The sequence below is a fragment of the Podarcis tiliguerta genome (genome assembly GCF_965153285.1).
Source record: "Podarcis tiliguerta genome assembly, chromosome: 1".
Classification (NCBI taxonomy): domain Eukaryota; kingdom Metazoa; phylum Chordata; class Lepidosauria; order Squamata; family Lacertidae; genus Podarcis; species Podarcis tiliguerta.
In genome coordinates, this window is record NC_139534.1 from 72133470 (window position 1) to 72154884 (window position 21415).

Here is a 21415-nt window from a genome sequence, read left to right on the forward strand (position 1 = left end):
AAATGGTACATTGATCCAGGATGGATGCTTAGTTCTCGGCCTGCTAAACCATGGCCAGGAAGGAGCAAAGAGACTTCATCTTCCTTGCTCTCTTTCCCTGCATGGACATCTTGGTTTAATATTCAACTGTAGTCATTGCATCCAAAATGAAAAACTCTGATCTCTTTTCTTCAGCACATCCATTCTGGTTTAATTAAACCATTGGTCTTCAACAGGTGGCTTGGGACTCCCTAAAGGACTCTGGGACTGGTAATGGTAATATTCCTTCTTTTTATCTGCTGTGTACCTGTTGATCAACTTGGAGTACAAATGAACACTCCAAGACTAATTGCCTATTTTAAAGGTGTTCATTTTGTTATATATTATAGGATTGATACAGTTTTCCTAAACCAGGAAAAACAGCTTCAGGAAATGTTGTGTGAAGCAGCTTTGTTCTGTAGGATCCTGCACAATCTATCAGTAGCTTCATTTAATAAATGAATGCTTAACTTAGGGTGGATTAAGGTCTTTGAAATAAGACTCTCTTAGTTGCCAGAGTAATTAAAGGCTGAACATATACTATATATTTTGTTGCCAGAAATATTTAGGGGCTATGTGTACTAAACTGATTCCAAAAGGCCAAAATTAACATTTAGTTTTATTTCTTTTGAATACTTCATTAATTGCAAGGTACAAATGGAAGAAATTAATCTCATCTAAAAGTTCTCGGTGTCAATCCAGCAAAGACTGAACCATGTGCTGTAGCCTTATTAGACACAGTTTTCTGTGCTTGATTGTCCTAACTATGTGTGCATGAATCCTCCCCCACACCAAATGCTGTTGCTGAAAGAAAACAATCCACATCCAGCAATCTGTATCATATGGCTAGTTGTTTTCTTAAACCAGGGGTGGGAACCTCTGGCCCATGTGCCAATCTTGGCCTGCAAGGTGTTTGGGGCAAGCTATGCCCATCCACCCTATACCTGATTTCAGGCAGGTAAGGGTGGGGCTTGATTGAAACAGCATCCAGGTGGTTGTCAGGAGCCTTTGAAGTGCTGCACAAAGTCATGATAAGCAGGTCTATCCTTCCTTCACATCAGCCGATACGTTGGGAAAGCAATCTTGCTTAGCACTGAGCTTGGCTATAGGAATGAGCTCTGTAGACCTGAGTCTAGTTCTAAGCAAGATCACCCCCATTGGCTGATGGGAAGGGAGAATGATCCTGCTGAATTTGGGCACACCAGAGAGCTCCCTAAAATTAATCTAGAATACTGCCACTTAAATCAGTGGGCTATATTCAGAGGAGGGGAGGCAATTTTTGCTGATCACTTCTTTCCTCTGTAGTCCCAACTGAGTGTTCTGGAGTGTTGAAGAACTGTCTGAAACAGCACAAAAAGAGTGAAGGAAGCTTCATACTGAATGAGGAATCGGCAAAAATCGACTCCTGTTCCCCTTCCATGAGTGGGAGCTTCTGCTAGAGATGTTTGCAGAAGGGCCACTCTGGATCCAAGCTACAGCGACAAACCAGACCATAAAAAGTTTGAGCATTAATTAATATTTCTGGATCCCAATAAAATAAAATGCAAATTGAATCTTCTCTCTTTCCATACAAGGTGCATATGATGACGATCTTCCCAACAAAATTCTAAATCAATTCTATCACATCACCACAGCTATTTATTATGCCACAAATGGTATATATTTGCTGCCAACCTGAGAATATATATTTCTTGCCTTCTTGTGTTGGCACTTCATTTCTTAAAAAAAAAAAAAGATATATGAAGCACCTTTTAGATTTAACTAGTGTAGATGTAATATTCATGCCAAATTGGTAAAATAAGATATCCACTCTCTTCCAAAATGCCTAATGCTATTTTTATTTGCTATTAAAGTTGAGTTCATGCAGCAAATATTCATGTTATGTAAAGCTGCATTGACACTATATATATATATATATATATATATATCCAGATTACCTAATAGTGGTGAAATGGTTCCATCTCCACTGGCTTTGCAGACAGAGCTTTAAGTTATTATCAAAGATGCTGAATGGATGTCACAAAAGATGTCCTTGTCCTATACACAGTCATCTGTGTCTCCCTTATTTCATTAGCCAATTTGTTACTAAGCAACTCACTTGCAACAGGAGGTATTTGAGAAGTATAGTGAATACCATCATTACTACTTAGTTTCATTCTAAGACTTTCACTCCCAGACCATTATGTATCCATATGGACAACCATAGGAGAGTGCTTCTGGATCCAGCTCTATACCTGGAGGCTCAGGCAGTCTCAGTGGTCAGAAGTGCCTTTTACTAATGGTGACTGGCTTGACAGCTACAGCCATTCTTGGACTGATAAAGCCTTGCCACAGTCGTTCATGCATTGGTTACTTCCAATACTGGATTTCTGGGGCTTCCGTCCTGCTTGATCTAGAAGCTGCAGTTAGTGCAGAATGCTGCAGCATGATTGCAGACAGGAGTGAGGCTTTGTCAGCATATAACACCCCTGCTCAGAGGTGTTACGATTTACCATATTGGCCCGAATAAAAGCCACACTTTTTTTTTTACAAATTCCGACTGCGACCTTACAAAAATTGGCTTTTACGATATCGCTGCTGAAACAGACATACGGTAAAATGGAACAAAGAAATGTTTTATTGCTGATTTGCGAGCTTGAATGCCTGCGGAACTGCAGCAATTGAAAAGCGATTTGCGGTTTTAGCGGTTGTACGGTAACTTTTGTGGGCTTGCAAGATCGAAGGCTTAAATTGGCTCTGAGTTACAATTTTCAACCTGTAACCCAATTTTAAGGGAGTGGCTTATATTCAGGTATTGTCTTTTTTCTCTCTCTCCCCCCCCCCCGAATGTTAAAGGTGTGGCTGATTTGCAGGTGCGGCTTATGTTCGGGCCAATACGATAATATATAAAGCCCTTAACAACCTGGGACCAGGTTATGTACAAGATCACCTTACCCAACATGACCACTTTGGTGGGCCAACTTGACCACTTTGATGGGCAGAAATGGCACTACTATAGGTGTCACATAATGCCCATTCCACTTTTGTAAGAACTCAATCACTTAGTTTAGCAGTGTCTACACTTTGGAACTCTGCCCCCCCCCCCATTGATATCAAGCAGGTGCCTTCACTGTATGCTTTTTGGCACCTGCTAAAAACACTTTTGTTTAGATAAGCCTACCCAGATGCTTAGAAAGTTGGGGTAATTTTTATCTGTTTTTGTATTTTAACTTTGGTATGCTTTAAAGTATGGTTGTAATTTTTTCTTGATTTTCTTGTTTTATCTTTTTGTAAAGTGTTTTGACACTAATTCTGGGCCAGAGGAGCTAGGACAGCAGTCGCCAACCTCAGAAGACACCAAGGGGGCTGTGAAAGGTACAGTGCACAGAATGATTCCTGTCACCCCCCAGAGAGGAAAGAGAAGGAGGAGATGGACTTGGAGAAGTCTTTTTCCATTCTTGATCTAACCCCTTCAGATCCAAGGCTTCTGACCGTGGATGAGTATGCTGATAACTCATTTGCTACCTTCCATGGTGATGATACTGAAGAAAGGGAATTGCAGCCTGGAGATGAAAAGCGGAGAGGAAGGAGTAGAAAGTACTCAAACCATAAGTACTCCTGCCTTTGTAACTAATCCCAGAAATACAGTGGTACCTCTGGTTATGTACTTAATTCGTTCCGGAGGTCCGTTCTTAACCTGAAACTGTTCTTAAACTGAAGCACCACTTTAGCTAATGGGGCCTCCCGCTGCCGCCACGCGATTTCTGTTCTCATCCTGAAGCAAAGTTCTTAACCCGAGGTACTATTTCTGGGTTAGCGGAGTCTGTAACCTGAAGCGTATGTAACCCGAGGTACCACTGTATCAAAATAAGCTCCAAGAGACAAGAGGGGAAGACTTAAGAAGAGAAGTGCTTTTTTAAAAAAAGAAAGCAAAACTTCATTAGTTTTATTACTTCCAGCAAGTCGTGGTTTTGCAAACTTAATCTAAAATAAGCATCATTTTGATATAACATGGATTCACCTAACCCCTAAACTGGTCTGGATAATTAAAAAAGCCCACCTAATTTTATTACAGAATTGATATAATGAATAATAGCACAATCCTATGTATGCTTACTAGAAGTTCTACAGTGTTCAATACTACTCTCAGGTAACTGTGCATAGGATTGCCATGTACATCTTCTTCAAGTTGTGAAAAATATAAATATTTCCCCCACAAAACCATCTTAATGTTAATTCATCATCATCAGATTGTAAATTCATAGCACTGAATTTGCAAAGAATCAGAGTATAACAATTTAATTAAAAACATTGTCTTAATGGTTTAAGCCTTTTTAAATGTTTCCAATGCCCAATGAAGAGATTTTATATAGTACAAGAACCATACGTCTCATGACATGAAAACTGCACTTGAATACATAATATAGCTCCATAAATAGATTACACTTGAGATAGCCCAAAGAAAAAACCCCACACAAATTGTAGAAGAGGTTGTACATGTGTTAAATCACAAAGTCAAAGTGTAGAAATATTATTCTGACACCGTGAATGAATGTCACTTGCATACTTTTTCAAAATGATTTCTGAAGACATATTAAAGGCGATTTGTGTTCACATAATCATGGTTTGCACTATTCCTTAGTGCTTTTAATAGAAGATTGAAAGCATTATTTGGGTTTCTTCCTTCAATTGGAAGGCTTATTTTTCTTGTTTGACTTTCCTGTTTGGAAAAGCCTTACATAAAAAATTACAGAGAATTAGAGATTGCTAGTAGTTGTCCTCTCCATCTTCTCCATACCTCACACTGACAGAAATCTAAAATGATATGCTGAATTTTAGCTGAATCTAATTTTACAAAGTCAGTTAACAGTTAGGGACTTTAGGGTCTTTAGATTTCTATTGGAATGGGGTTGGAAAAAATGGAGAGAACAGCTAAATTTTGCTGTATATGGACTGAGATCCAAGGAGGTGTTCCCAAGGTCTTGGCCATGCCCAGTAATAATTACCGTATTTTTTGCTCTATAAGACTCACTTTTTCCCTCCTAAAAAGTAAGGGGAAATGTGTGTGCGTCTTATGGAGCGAATGCAGGCTGCGCAGCTATCCCAGAAGCCAGAACAGCAAGAGGGATTGCTGCTTTCACTGTGCAGCGATCCCTCTTGCTGTTCTGGCTTCTGAGATTCAGAATATTTTTTTTCTAGTTTTCCTCCTCCAAAAACTAGATGCGTCTTGTGGTCTGGTGCGTCTTATAGAGCGAAAAATACGGTATTACCTTTTTCTATACAGCAAACCTTTTTAAAAACTTCCCCTCAGTCTCCACCTTGGTTTGCTATGTGGCAGGTAAGTATGTTGTTGAAGAAAAACAGGGCAAAAGGGGCTGGTTTTATGGAACCAGTTGTGAGGGTGCTCCCACCATACCATGTAGCAAATCACTTTTGAAACTGATAAATTTTCAAGAGTGATTTAGTTAATGAAACTTCAGCACTACAAACGAATAAATGAGTGAATGAGTGAGTGAGTGAGTGAGTGAATGAATGAATGAAAACCCCTCTAGACGTGCTCAAGTCCTTGTAGTTCTTTGGATCTGATCCCAGCCAAAATGCATCAGAGTTTTCACAAGATTTATTTGTGAAAGTGGTTCTTGGTGTCTTCTAGTTTAGGATTAACAGAGAAGATTTTTTTATCATAATCCCAAACTCAATAGAGAAAGTTGAATTTAAACACTGAAATCAGTGCAGTCATGATTACATCTTTACTCAATTTAGAAGGGGAACACTGCTTCTGATCTCTGAACTGACAGAGCGTATAAAAAGGCACATACAGTTATTTAACCAAAAGCTTCAAAAAACATCATAAAAATAATATTTAAAACTGTATTTAGATAGATAAAGGAAGTTGGAGCAAAACTGACTATTCACTACTGTGGTTTTTAAGTTTAAACAGCTCTTAAGTTTAAACAAATGTACCCAATTAAAGCACAGGTAATTACGCAGCAACAAATCATCAAAGGTGGAATAACATCACTAAATGTAAGATTTTATTTTCATGCATGTACGTATATTGGTAGAACTAGCTGAGTGGGTTAGTTTGCCTATCAGTACATGAGACCTTAGTGGAAGTAGACAATCATCAGACTGGTTATGGAGCAGCCATCAAGAGTGGAAAAACAGAGTATTCGAACAAGATCAGAAAAAAAATATCTTTTTGCTCCATGTAATGCATGGAGTTCAATTTCACTAAGCGCGCAAAGTAGGAAACTTTAATGACTAAGAGATGGCATTACCAAGGTCAAATACTATTTCTAAATGAATAATCATTGTATGACCAACTGTAGTTACTATTTTTAATATACTTATGAATTAGAAACAGTATCCTAAATGCCACAAGAGGAATGAATATTAATAGGCCAATGACACATTTCCAACCGACTATTGCACAAGAAAAAAGTAAAGGGCTCCTGTGAAAAATATATTTACAACCAATACAAATGACTCTGTGAAACAAAACTGGGGAGGATTATTCAATATTAAAATAACTGAAGATGAATGGAAATAGGTATGTAGGTATGTAGAAACTAAATTCATTTCTGGTAGACATGACGTTAAGAGAGAACTATACTCAGTTCATCTATTGTAATACAATATAGATGGTACTACACACGGGATGCGGGTGGTGCTGTGGGTTAAACCACAGAGCCTAGGACTTGCCTATTAGAAGGGCCGCGACGGGCTGAGCTCCCGTTGCTTTGTCCCTGCTCCTGCCAACCTAGCAGTTTGAAAGCACGTCAAAGTGCAAGTAGATAAATAGGTACCGCTACGGGAAGGTAAACGGCATTTCCATGCGCTGCTCTGGTTTGCCAGAAGCGGCTTAGTCATGCTGGCCACATGACCCGGAAGCTGTATGCCAGCTCCCTCGGCCAATAAAGCGAGATGAGTGCCACAACCCCAGAGTCGGCCACGACTGGACCTAATGGTCAGGGATCCCTTTACCTTTACCTTTACCCACAGTTACAAGAAGCTAAACTGCATTGAGATTTGTCAGATTCATAGCAGAAGAAGATGCATATTTGTCAACATTTGGTTAGAATGCCTTTGGATAAAAATATATATATCAGTAAGACATCATAAATAGTATCAGCTGGGACATTTGTGATCCAAATGAATGCCCCAACGTTACTGGGAGCAATTAAGTGACAAGTCAGGAAGGAGCATGTAAGTATGTTGACTATAGCATGTATTCTATTAGCAAGAACATGGAAATCAGCTGTTTTGCAAATGATTGGTCAGCGGAGAAGAAAGATTCAGATTATATGAATAAAATTATGGCTTATAAGTATAGAATCATAGAATTGTAGAGTTGGAACGGAACCTAAGTGTCATCTAGTCCAACCTTCTGCAATGCATGGGAAGAAAGAAGTTATTCTGCAGAGTCTTCAGAAACACTGGCTTCTATCCACACAATTTTGGAATAGATACAAAGCAAAGATACAAAGATACAAAGCAAGAGAATTAGCACTTGTGGACATTTTAGCAATTTGTTGTAGAGTTTTTCTTAACAATTTAAATGCACCCTGTCCTGATTTTTATTGGTTTGTTGCTTCCTGTTCGGCTAATTTGTTCGTTCATTAAGTAATTGAGTTAGAAATATGATATAAAACCAGGAAATGAGAATCTTTATAGACCGCTGTTAAATTAGAACTGTTAAATTAGAACTCATCTTTGTTTCTGGTGAAAGTACAGTGGTGCCCCGCAAGACAAATGCATCGCAAGACGGAAAACCCGCTAGACGAAAGGGTTTTCCGTTTTGGAGGTGCTTCGCAGGACAAATTTCTCTATGGGCTTGCTTTGCAAGACGAAAATGTCTTGCGATTCTTGCGATTTCCCCCCCGCTCCCCACCCCCTTTTTCTAAGGCACTAAGCTGCTAATAGCCTTTTAGCAGCTAATCCGCTAATCCCTTAAGCCTTTAATAGCTGCTAATAGCTGCTAAACCGCTAATAGCACTAATCTGCTAATCCGCTAATAGGGTTGCTTCGCAAGACGAAAAAACCGCTAGACGAAGAGACTCGCGGAACGGATTCTTTTCGTCTTGCGAGGCACCACTGTAGCTGGTTATGTTGTTGCTTTCTATGATTTTATGGGAAAGAATAATACAACTCTAATGGTTTGGGAACAGTGTTATATCCTAGGGCCAATTTAAGCATTTGAAATTGTACCCTTGGGGGGTACAGCTGGACGAAGGAAGTAGAATCTGATGGCGTATCCCTTTTAAAGCCAGCACTTCCTTTGCATGAGTGTAGCAGTCTAGAAAGGCATTACTGTTTCCAGAAATGCTCCAGCTACTCCTTTTGGAGAGATTTTCATACAGTGCTACCTTGGGTTACATACACTTCAGGTTAAATACGCTTCAGGTTACAGACTCCGCTAACCCAGAAATAGTGCTTTAGGTTAAGAACTTTGCTTCAGGATGAGAACAGAAATCGTGTGGCGGCAGCGGGAGGCCCCATTAGCTAAAGTGGTGCTTCAGGTTAAGAACAGTTTCAGGTTAAGAACGGACCTCCGGAACGAATTAAGTACTTAACCCGAGGTACCACTGTATGTCTGAACCATTCCTTAGGCATTATTCTCATTCTATTCAAAGATTGTAATTTTCATCTTATTTGTAAACAGGTTTCTATATTTAAAACTTACACTACTTAAAAATGATAGTGCACTTAAACGATCAGATAAATGTTATATATTTAGTGGAGTTGAGTGAATCAGGTATTCTAGTTAAAATACAAGTGCCCTTTATTTTATGACTGACTAAATCATTAATCAAGATAAGTATGAGGAGACCAGTTTACTGTGCTGTCAACTGCCCGGCAACCATTCATAAGAATTGTTTTTAGTAGCACTGCTGTTCCTGGAGACCATGGCTGCGTTAGCATATGCCCTTTCATACTCTGTTTTAGATGGAAAAATAAAGAATTCAAAAAAAAGAAAAACTCATCAATGGACAAATTTTCAAAAATACAACTGGCATCTTAAAACTTCCATTGAATCATTTAGCTGAACAGCAAGATTTTATGGAATGAAATTTAATCCTACTTTCAGGATTAGTGTACATGCAAATTAATATTTTATAAGAAGTTACACTTCTAAAATGAAATATTACTTTAACTATGAATAAATGCACACAATTAAAATTATCCCAGTTTCAGAAAGTGCTAAGAAAAAACTTAACAACCTTGTTCAAACCTACTATTATTCCAAACACCAATTCATAATACTGTTACATTTTCTCACCTACCAACCCACACAATCAATATAATTTCTCCACAATCTCTCTTTCTGTTTTGAACATCTTTCTTACCAACTACACACTCACATTTTTGCATAGACAGAGAATGTATAGTGCATTTGCTTTTTATTGCTTCACATGAAAGAATTACAACCATTCAAAGTTATTAACAATGAAAGAAGCACAAATGATATACACTGAAGAGGCAAGACAAATTATTTTAAAAATAGTACACAGAAATATGAAAGCTACAGGGCACTTGCCTGCCAAATTTCTTAACCATCTAAAACCTAAGTTTGCAAGTTTGGAAACTGGAGAAGCAGAGATTTTACATGCATTTATAGGCCCACTGACTAAAGTGAGATTTAGGACAATATGACGCTATAATGCTAGCTGCTGGTGAAGGGGGCTTCACATTATATTTTATTGCATCGCAACTAGACCCTCAGCTGTAGATCTCCTTTCTACTGGAATTAGGTAACATTGCTTGAGTGCTGAATTGGTGCCTGGAGGTAAAGGGATGGAGGGCAAAAGGTTGAAACTGAATTCCAACAAGATGCAAATATGGTAGATTGGTGGTTGTCAGATCCAGGATAGAGGTTCATGACTTGCACTCCAAGTATGTAGCCTGAGAGTACTGGATCACACCTTGTAAAGGCTCAGGTAGTTGCAGCGCCTGTTGCTTGCTCCAGCCATTCCTGGATGCGGGTAGACTGCCATGGTTATCCATGCCTCAGTAACTTCCTAATTTGATTGACTGAGCTTTAATTTAATGAAGTTATTATTAAGTTTTCAATGTGGAGTCATTTATTACATACTATATTATGCTCTGACCCACCATGCAAGCTCTGAGCGAAGGGCAGGATATGAATACTGAAAACAGACACAGAAAAATTAGTTAACAGCTATTTATTCTCAGATAATGTAAATATGGCTATTCTTAGGACTCCTCCTACATCTGGTGTTCATAAGCTCTCATCCTTGGCTTTTTTGGAAGTCTTTATTTTTGCACATCCCTTAAAGCTTATTGTCACTACATTATAAAGTTCTGTGGATTATATTCTATTATTATAGTGTTTTAATCACAGCCCCTTATTTTTTTGGTACCTAAAGTGCAGTTGCACAACCTCAGCATTTTCTGTTTCTTTAATATTTTTTTCTTTGCCCAACATAGTATTATAAACCTTGATAATGTCCCCTTTACTTAATTGTCCTTTTACTAATCTAAAAAGCTTTCATCTTCATCGGGAAGATGGATCAGACCTCTGATTTTAGTTGGCCTTTCTCCCGACACCATGGTCTCATCAATGCACCAATACTCTGCATCTTTGCCTACTTGGCCTGGCATATGGAACAAGCAGCATTTCCAGAAAGTCCTGAACTTCAGCCTCCTACTTAACAAATAAAAGCTGGCTTCTGTGATCTGGCAACCGCAATTCTTAATGCCATTTGTAATCTTATGTACCACAATCTACAAGTCTTCCAAAAAACAACACTCATTAGCAGTTTGCCTACTCGGTTTATATCCATGAATTCCACATCAGGCAGACATGTCATACAACAAACATATTACAAATTCCATTACCAATGTTTCTACATAGACATCACCAATCAACCCTGGGAGTATTCATTGTCTAGGGGCACTGCATGATCTTCCTCTTATACCCTCAGTTCTAGGGCACTTATACCTTGAGACAAATACTTCTTTTGCTTCAAGTGGCGCTCAGTCCAAGCTAGAATGGAAAGCTCAATTTCTGTTTTGTGTATGTTCCTTCCACAGACCCTTCTGCTCTATTTCAGCAGTACTCTTAGAAGTTCACAATGAAAATAAGGCTGAGATGGTCTGCCTTTTAAAAACTTTCTCCATGTTATTTTATACAGGTAGTAGATACTTCAAACATATAAAGCCCGGGTGGTATTGCGACTGCTGCACATTTATTCAAAATGGAGCCACAAATGTCTCTAGGAACAACAGATGTGATGATATGCCATCCCTCTGAAGAACAAAGTATCAGGGGGGAAATATGGTTGCACCCATAGGGAAAGTTTTTAAAAAGCCAGTCTTCAAAGCACTTCATCTACTATAAGCTCTCCAAGTATGTGATAATAATGGCCCAATCTGTCTTTTCACTTTGGAATGTGAACCAAACCAATTCTTTGACCATCCCTAGTTCTACCAAGATATTTATTGACACTTAAGAACATCTGAAGCATAGAGCAGTTTCACATGCTTCTCAAATATTCAATTATACACCAAGTACAGTTTTTGTTCCTCCCTGACAGAAAGGGAAATTACGCTATAGTTAAGTTTGTTACTATATTATATGTCTCATATAACATATTGCTAGTATCAACTGAGGAAAATAACTGATATGCAAGATCCAGCAGAAATGTAGTTGAATGTTAAATATGATTATGGAATTCCGTTTTCCAGTTTTTGCTCAGTAGCACATGAAATGTTAATGCAATATTCAGAAGAACAATTCTTCAGGATAAAAAAAGCTCCTGATTGGCATCAGGTAGGATTTGGGCATTAGAGCAGATTTACACTTGATGACATGTCAAAGCCTTTAAACAAATACTGCAGGTTTCTATTTGTTCACATGCTCATCTTTACAAAGATGGAACTCAACCATACCAGGAAAATAAAATATATATTATATATATTATACATCTGGAAATGAAAGTTAAACCAAAACTAAAAGCAACAGGCAACTGCACCTTTTATCATAAAAGCTGAAGTATTTTTTACTGAAGCAATAGGGAATCAGAAGGCATGCACAATCCAAAACACCCCAAAACAGAATGAGGCATGGATTTGAATTAGTTGCCATACATATTATGACTAATGCTATGCTACAACAAAGACTTTGAACTAGCAAGGATCACTACTGCTAACCTGACATCAAATAATAGCAAACAAAACAGCTGAGATTATATGGAATCTTGAAGCTTCTCACCATACTGTAGTTGGTACTTTATGCAAGCCAGTTTTATTATCTGCATAAAATTTCCAGCCAATGGCAAACTGCATAAACTCAACATTTAATGAGGCATGCTGTCACCATGAGTCATACTTCCAATTTGCATATGTGAAAGACATAAGTAAATTCATTCAAATTTATGCAAATTTTAAGTTGCCAATTACTAGCACTGAGTATGAGCTAATTTTAAAAGTGTCTGGGATACCTTCAAAGACAAAAGGCATCAAAATGGTTTATCCTGATAATCAAGAATCTTCTACAGGGCATTCTGTAATTCTAAAAGAATCTGATTTACTTAACAGATTAGTCCCCACCCAGGAGACCAGAATATGCACTCCATCCAGATTTGTGAGATCAGGTCACTGTTGCCACTAGAACAAAAGGAGAATTAGCTTCTGAGCTCTGTTTCAAAAGGAATTTGTTATTTTCTGAGCCCTAGAATTTCAGAAGTCATTGATTGCTGCATGAGGCTCCTATATTGGACATTAGCTGGGAATTTTTTTATGGACCTGGAAAGTGGAGAAAGGTATGCCACTGAACACCTGTAGATTATTACAGATGAAAAGAAGCATACAGTACTCTAATATCTTTGATACTGATTATGAAAGGCAGTAATCATGCAGAAAGCTTTGGTCTATTAATGGGACCATACTCTGCTACCTGGAAAACTAGGTGCCAAAGGTTTTATGATGACCAATACTAAAATTATCATTTTAATAAACTCCGTCACTGACACCTGTACTAACAGTTATAGATATATGAGTTGCCTACTATTTTCCCAACGCTAAGTTTATTTTAAATTACTCAGAATATGGTCATAACTGCTACATAACCACCAAGGCACCATGTTATTTACATTGTTACTTGTGCAGTTTAATTGTACAAACAAATAATTAATCATATATAAAACATCTGATGGTAAGAACAACTGGTTGTTAGGAATCATGTCAAACAAATGGAAAGCAATGCTAATACAACAACACATTATTAGGTAGTGTTACTTTTCAGCACTTTCCAAACAAATCCTTGCTATGACTCAACATATATTTTCCTCCCCTCCTCTTCATATACTTTCTTTTTACTATGAGATAACAAAAGGCATATTTCGTAAGCATTCTCTTCCAAGTAATCAAATTTTATTTACCGTATTTTTTGCTCTATAAGACTCACTTTTTCCCTCCTAAAAAGTAAGGGGAAATGTGTGTGCGTCTTATAGAGCAAATGCAGGCTGCGCAGCTATCACAGAAGCCAGAACAGCAAGAGGGATTGCTGCTTTCACTGTGCAGCGATCCCTCTTGCTGTTCTGGCTTCTGAGATTCAGAATATTTTTTTTCTTGTTTTCCTCCTCCAAAAACTAGGTGCGTCTTGTGGTCTGGTGCATCTTATAGAGCGAAAAATATGGTATATATTTTACTATTAGGGTCTTTTGCTATGATCCTGTGTGAACTTTGCTTGTATTAAAATGAGTGGAAACACATAATTGTTACCAACTACCAGAGTAATTATTTAGAATCTCTTACTAGCTGCCGTAATTGGGACTGCCTTTCCCCATATGAAACTGACTCAGACCCTGCAATCATCATCTGAGCGCCTTCTTTGTGAGTCTCCTCCATGGATTCAGCTATACAGCTGCAAATAAAACATTTTAAGTGCAATATACAAAGCATTTTCAGAACAGTTTTTATGTGTGTCTAGATTCCACCCATCAGGGGTCTGGAGTATGGCAACACGAGAATGGGCCTTTTCTGCATTGGCTCCCTGCTTGTGGAATGCTCTCTCCAGGAAACCTCACCTGGCACCATTATTATAAAATCACCACTGCTTTGAACACAAATTGCAGTTTTTTGGGCTTATCATAAGCTGGTCAAAGAAACCCAAAAGAAAATGCAATAGTGTATTAACATGTTGTCACTCACTTTCATAACAACAGTGTAAATACAATTTGGGCTAAATATATCAATTGGCAATGTATAGGCTCTTACCCCTCCATACTGAGATATACAAGCTTTGAGGATCAAATGTACAGGTTTCACTAATTTTAAGTTTTAAAGGGGTTGCTAGTTTTAGCTAGGATATATTGAACACGAACTAGTGATTAAATATAAAAAAGTGAAGCGCACTAAACATTTGCAGAACATCATGAAGACACCCCTAGAGGTACAGCATGTTACCAGTTTAAATTTTGAAAGCCAATTAAAACATTGCTTCAACCAGTTCTGTTCCAGGCATAAAACCTGAAACTTTCTAAGTTAACTGCAATATCTTCAGGTGCCAGGCAAAAATGTTCATTTTCAACTAGGCCTTTGGCTGATTAAACTCTCTCTCTCTCTCTCTCTCTCTCTCTCTCTCTCTCTGTGTGTGTGTGTGTTGGGAAGGGGGGTTATTGGTAATTTTTGTTATTCTGTTATGCATTTTGTGTCTTATTTTGTGTTTTTATGTTGTAAACTGCCATGAATTTTCAGATGAAGGGTAGTGTGTGTGTGTGTTGAGAGAGAGAGAGAGAGAGAGAGAGAGAGAGAGAGATGATGATGATAATGATGATGATGATGATGATGATGACAGTAGCAGTCCTGGATCAACATTAGAAATTCTGTCTATCCCAGTAGCCTTTGCATGCAGCGTGCAGAGACCCCTTAATCGCAGGACTGATATATCCACAGACCCATGACAAAAAACCTGGAAAATGCACCTTCCTTAGGAAAGGTAAGGCCTCCCACTGCAAGACAGATGCATTGGTTGCACTGGGTGAAGGGAATATCACACCATGCTGCCTGGGTATGCTGGGAAGGGCTAAGTTCCATTGCTGCCCCAAATTTTTGTTAAATGCTGAGAAGGCAGCCAGAGAAGCCACGATGAAGATGGAGCACTCTGCTTCATAGTAAACAAAAAAAGTGGGAAACTACCAAAGCCTCTTCCAAACTAGGACTACTCTGGGGGAGCAAACCTGGTAGTCCCACTCAAGTTGCAAGTTGGTTATTGAACTTGTTGGCTGAAAACAGAGCAGTTTGGGCAAAGTGCAGCAACAACTGCTGGAGAAACAAAATCGTGGCCCCACTCTTCAGCGCCGCTTGTGGAAACCACCTGCTCCATGCCCATACAACTCTGTGGTCCAAAGAAACACGTGGTGCATCTTGACTGGCCACATACTCATTCCACAGAGTGTCCCACTGACTACCTCCTCCAAGACCCCATGGACATAGAAGGGTTTTTTTGTGGGGAGGGGGGATACCAAGCTGAGAAGTCACACACAGAACATGGTGGGAATCAAAGATGAACATAAACTAGAAAGCCAAGAGGCAGATGGACAAGTACACACAAACCCACACTCCTTAAATAAAACAAGACCACTGACAAAAAGCAGGTAGAGGAGGATAGACTGAGATAAACACCGAAACTTGCAAACTGACAAGAAAGGCTGAAGAAGAACTGGGCAACTAAACACATGAAAGGATCTCAACTGTTATTAATTGCAGGCAGGGTCAGTCTAGGAAGAGATGGATGAGTCCTCCCCTGGAGAGGAGACAGAAGATTTCAGAAGACCCTGCCTGATTCTTCCAGTAGCAGGTGTCATCCCTATCAAGGAATGTCCTCTAGTCTCATCTTGCACAGAGGGGTTTAAATGCTAACTCTCTCCATCTGTGCAAAGCTAGTATATCAGGGAGACAGATTCTAGCCTAGCCTGCTTTCTGACATTCTAGCTTTGCTCTAGTCTAGGAGGTTGCAGAGCACATGCATGAGGCACTTTAAAATAAGCAATACCCATGAGCCTTGTGTGAGAGTAAAGCTATGCCATGGGTATATATGGCTCAGCATATTTGCACAGAATCCTCCTTCCAAATAACCATGCTTAGGATTGTAGTCATTTATAGTTCTGATTTACACACAGTGCCTTAAAAAACTGTTCTGCACTCATTACTTCTTCTGGGCTTTTAACCACATATAATATTTCCTGTTCCGCATATTATTGAAATAAAATTTTCCAAGTGTGTTTCTATTTAATGACAGTGGCAAAAGGTTATTGTCCATGTTTGATGAAGAAGTTAGATTCAACAGGAAAACTTATTATTGCTACCTTGCACTTCATAATAAAGTATCACCAACACAAAAAAGTTAATTAATTTCTAATTCTTTATTCTTTTATTTAGGTTTTATGAAGGTTGATTGGACTTGCTCCATCATTTTACAGAAAATTAATTATTTCAAATACATGCACTACTTTATGCAACCTGCCTGATTTGCATTGAGGAAAATTCAGCAGAAGTAATTGAGGCACAAGCAAATACTGGCACTGACTGAACTCAATTTTCATTCCAAATTTCTACAAAATCCCAAGACACAACAATATCAGATGCAAGGGGGAAAACAAACAAAAGCAATGTGAAAAGGGAACATGAAGAGAGAATATTACAAGAATCAGAGAACAAAGGGATTGCAAAACTATTTTAGTGCCATAGATGAACAGTGAGGGCTTCATTCACGCAAGGTGGAATAAGATATCATATGGCATCCTGACAATTGATGTCTTCATTTAAATGTAAGAATTTACATTCTAATTAGAAAGAATTTACATCTTAATCAGAGGCAGCTGTATTATCTTGTTACTGTTTTTTTCAAAGGTAATGAACTAAAGTACTGCTGTGCTTTTTCAACCAGAAACTAAATAGACAGCATACAGTGTTATTTTATAGCCTACCTGCTGTAAGCTGTTATTAATATTTTCAAAGATTAAATTCCAGTTACAATCTTTTAAAAATAAAAATTGTATTTGACACCATTCAGAATGATATGATGGAGACTTATTTAAAATGTTTAACCAATACCTTTTATAACTTGCATTTTTGAGAGTTTGTACTTATGGGGTATTATTAATAAACCACCAATAAAACAAAATGCTATATTTTTAGACACTACTAATAAGGTATTTTATCTATTGTAAAATAAAAGCTTTTGAGAGTTACAGGAGTAGGAAAAAATGCAAGTTCTCCCTACTCAATTTGACTTTGAGACAACACTCTAAAAGCTATCAGCTTTTCTCTCAGAGCCATGTTCAAAAACCAGTATGTGAAATGAAATCTGGACTATTAAACTGGAAAGATGAATGAGATAAATTACAGATTCATGAAAAACCCATGACTAGTAACTCTCTGTGCCTCAGTTCTCAAGGTAAAACTGGGGGCGGGGGGGGATTTGAAGAATTTAAACCAGCATTGTAGCATTATTTATCATTTAAAATGTGTTGTTATGACCTGTGGTTTTGAGCAATAAATTTCTTCTGAGTCTTCTCCTGATATTGCTATATTAAAAATAATATGTTAAATTCTAAAAATATGTTAAATTCTGAGTTAAATAAATGTTAAATTCTACACTTATATCTCAACAGTTCATAATTCAATAGAACATATATTAAATTAAAGCCATCTTTTTTGATGTAAAGAGGGGGGGGGGGGCAAAGAAGAAAAATATTGGATGCCTGAGGCCAAGCATTATAAATACAACTATACTGATTTTTTTCTGGTAACTTTTTAATTTTACAACTATCAACTAAACATTATAAATACTTTTTTGCCATTATCAACCTTGTCTCTTGAAAGTCCAGCACACCTTTCTGTGTTAGACAATCACCATTATCTTCAAGTAAGTGATCTTGCTTAGTGTCCCAGAAAGGATTGTGGGCAGCACACCCAAAGCTGCCTTGAGATAAAAATGAAATACAGTGGTGCCCCGCAAGATGAATGCCTCGCAAGACGGAAAACCCGCAAGACGAAAGGGTTTTCCGTTTTCAGAGGTGCTTCGCAGGACGAATTTCTCTATGGGCTTGCGATTCTTGAGGTTTTTTTCCGCTCCCCAACCCCTTTTTCTAAAGCGCTAAGCTGCTAATAGCCTTTTAGCAGCAAATCCGCTAATCCCTTAAGCCTTTAATAGCCGTTAATAGCCCTTAAACTGCTAATAGCGCTAATAGCGCTAATCCGCTAATGGGCTTGCTTCGCAAGACGAAAAAACCGCAAGTCGAAGAGACTCCCGGAACGGATTCTTTTCGTCTTGCGAGGCACCACTGTAATGGGAAGGTGGTATGTATAATGCAATATACTGTTGCAATTCTGGGCTAACAGAGTTTGGGGATGCAAGGGCACCCATAACTGCTAAAGTGAACTTTAGAAATTAATAAAGGGTAGAATTTAGCTGATATTTGGGAGTATTGAAGGGAAGATGCCAGGCCAATGGAAAAATACAGGCTAAGCACCCTTTCAAGGCTGGGGCCTCACCCAGGATAGAAGTCATTAAGCATAACAAAAGGTTATGCCCCATCACAGGGAAATCCTTGGGTCTATGCCAACAGAGGCTGCCAAGGTTATGGTGAGCAATGACGGTAGGTTATAGGAAGATTGTCACCTTTTAAAATTAAGCTTGGAAGAGTGGGAAGAAGGGGGTCAGACAGAAGAGGAGGAGTTGGGAAGGGAAAGCAGGAAGCAGAGAGAACTCCATGGGGGGGGGGGGGGCTGGAGGGCAAATGCCAAGAAGACAGGATGGAGACAGACTGTGGCAGAGGCACAGAGATGGCACTGAGAAAACTTCTGTATGCAACACTAAGCTGCTGTGAAAGACAACCCCCTCTTGAGATGCGAAGGCTGTAAACTCTGCTCTCCCTCCATCTGCACATAGGCTGTAAATATGTGTTAATAAACCACATTTCTTAAAGACATTTCTTAAAGATTGCCTCTTGATTCCCAATGGAAACTCAACCCAGGTAAGCACCTTGGAATCTTGCTACCGCTTGGCAGAGATTGGGAGTGGCGTGCAGCCTTCATAACAATTCAAAAATAAACAAGTGTGCCTATGTTGTATAAAGGCTTTATTTAGCTATAAATCAATATATTGTAACTGTTATAGGCAATTAGTATGCACTGTTGTTTAGGAAATGTTATGAATTGTGAACTGGGAAACTTGATTTAAATCAATTATTTAAATTGGTGTTTTTTATTGGTGATGCAAGTAACAATTTAAATTACACTGATTTAAATCAATTTAAATTGTACCACTGGGGCTTCAGGGCTGGAGTCTTTGGACTCAAGAGGATGGCATTATGGAATTAACCCAGTTCAGGAAGGTGGGGGTGAGACAAACTCCTGAAGTACTGTTTCTAGGAAAGTGCCATCTTCCCCATCTGACACTTCCTTTGAGTCCATGGCATTTCCCAAACCTGGGGGCTCTGACCCTGGAGTCACGGCAGATAAAGGATTATAAAATGATGCATGATGTGGATAGAGAGACGCTTTTCTCACCTTCTCTGAATGCTACAACTTGGATCAATCAGTGAACTGACTGGCAGGAGATTCAGGACAGATATCCCCCTCCCCTTTTCCACAGTGTGTAATAGTCACACAGGACTTAATTAATCTAACTTTTTACTACAATATGACTTTAAAAGAAGACAAGCCAAATTCATGGAGGTTGAGTCTATCAGTGACTACTAGCCACAGTGGTTATATTGCACCCTTCAGGTTTAAAGGCAGTATGCCATTAAAGACCAAGAGCAAATAGGCTTTCGTGTCCTGCTTGGGGACTTCAGAGAGGCATCTGGTGGGCCACCATGGAAAACAGGATATTGGACCAGATGGACTGTTGGTCTGATCCAATAGGACTCCTACTGTACTCTATGTTCTTGAGGTGGAGTAGATAGAACCACCTGAAGGCCCAGATTTGCCCCCAGGGTCACCACCACTCTCTGGGAGACACAGAGAACAGGAACTGATGGCAATTTTTCCTCCTTTGACCTGGATCAAACTGGATCAGGATTCTAGCTAGTATGCACTTTTTCCAGCACTGATGAGGGCAGAAGGAAAAAAAGACAATTTCTTGTGATCTGTGAAAGGTTTGAGTTGCTTTTCGGCAGAGAAGTAGGATCTGTATAGAGGACTATACAGTTGGAACATACACAGCTGAGGGTCCAAAGACAATGCCGCCAGCTTATATGTGGGTCTAATGTATAGTGCATGGGTGCTTACTTTTTTTGACCACCAAGAATATTCACTTTTTCCAAAGGTAGGTGTGACCACCCCACAATTTCTCCCATACAATTTTAAATGCACGCGCGCACATGCACACACACACACGCACAGAAACCCCTGCACCTGCTCAGCAGATCTGTGCAGATGAGAAGAAGTCAGCATCCTATAATAACTCCTATAATATTAACTCCTATAATATTAACTCCTATAATATGAAGATCAGGATGCTGGGTTCTGTCTATTCTAGAAGCATGTTTGCTTTGGTCATTTTCTTCTTTTTGTAGATGCTGCATAAAATTGGTCGCAACTTGAGGGAAAAGGACAATTCGTTTGGTGGTTGGACAGCCCTCCCCCCCAAGTGGGGTTATCCACTCCTGGTCTAGTGGTTACTGTGAAAGTGATGTATGGAAGTGAGAGCTGGACCATAAAGAAGGCTGATCGCTGAAGAATTGATGCTTTTGAATTATGGTGCTGGAGGAGACTATTGAGAGTCCCATGGACTGCAAGAAGATCAAACACATCCATTCTTAAGGAAATCAGCCCTGAGTGCTCACTGGAAGGGCAGATCATGAAGCTGAGGCTCCAATACTTTGGCCACCTCATGAGAAGAGAAGACTCCCTGGAAAAGACCCTGATGTTGGGAAAGACCCTGATGTGGGGAAAGATTGAGGGCACAAGGGGAAGAGGACGAGATGGTTGGACAGTGTTCTCGAAGCTACAAACATGAGTCTGCAAACTGCGGGAGGCAGTGGAAGACAGGAGTGCTTGGCGTGCTCTGGTCCATGGGGTCACGAAGAGTCGGACACGACTAAACTACTAAACAACAACAACAAGTAAGGATTTTCTTTGAAATTCTCTTCCAGACATTCCCAGAAATTATAATCTCTTCAGGAGATGGAATACCATTTGCCTCCTCTTTATCTAAGGTGAGACTGTGAAATACCTTTGGCTATCTAAGCTTCTGGGGGCTTAATGGGACATTCTCAGGATACTGCAGGCTAATGTCCTTCCCCTCAAATTTCTTCTTTGTGCTTTCTCTGGATCTCTATATGGCCCCCCCCACCCCACCCCCGTGCATTCTCTCAGTCCCCAGCATTTTCTTCTCATGTAGTCTGTCTTTCTGTCCCTGTCTCCCTATGCTTCCACACAA

The 21415-nt window shown here is 39.1% G+C and overlaps 1 protein-coding gene across 4 annotated transcripts in view; it reads right to left on the bottom strand.

Annotated features, from left to right (window-relative positions):
- The window catches only part of ELP4 (elongator acetyltransferase complex subunit 4), a 151310-nt gene that overhangs the window by 18862 nt on the left and 111033 nt on the right, over positions 1 to 21415 (bottom strand). Inside the window, exon 10 of one of the 4 annotated variants that reach the window (XM_083437414.1) lies at positions 9385 to 10032. The exons of the other annotated variants lie outside the window; for them this stretch is intronic. Coding sequence (XP_083293540.1) covers positions 10009 to 10032 — 24 coding nt within the window. The 3' untranslated portion in view covers positions 9385 to 10008. Of the gene's footprint in view, positions 1 to 9384; positions 10033 to 21415 lie in introns of those variants that run through there. 4 annotated transcript variants of the gene reach the window in all.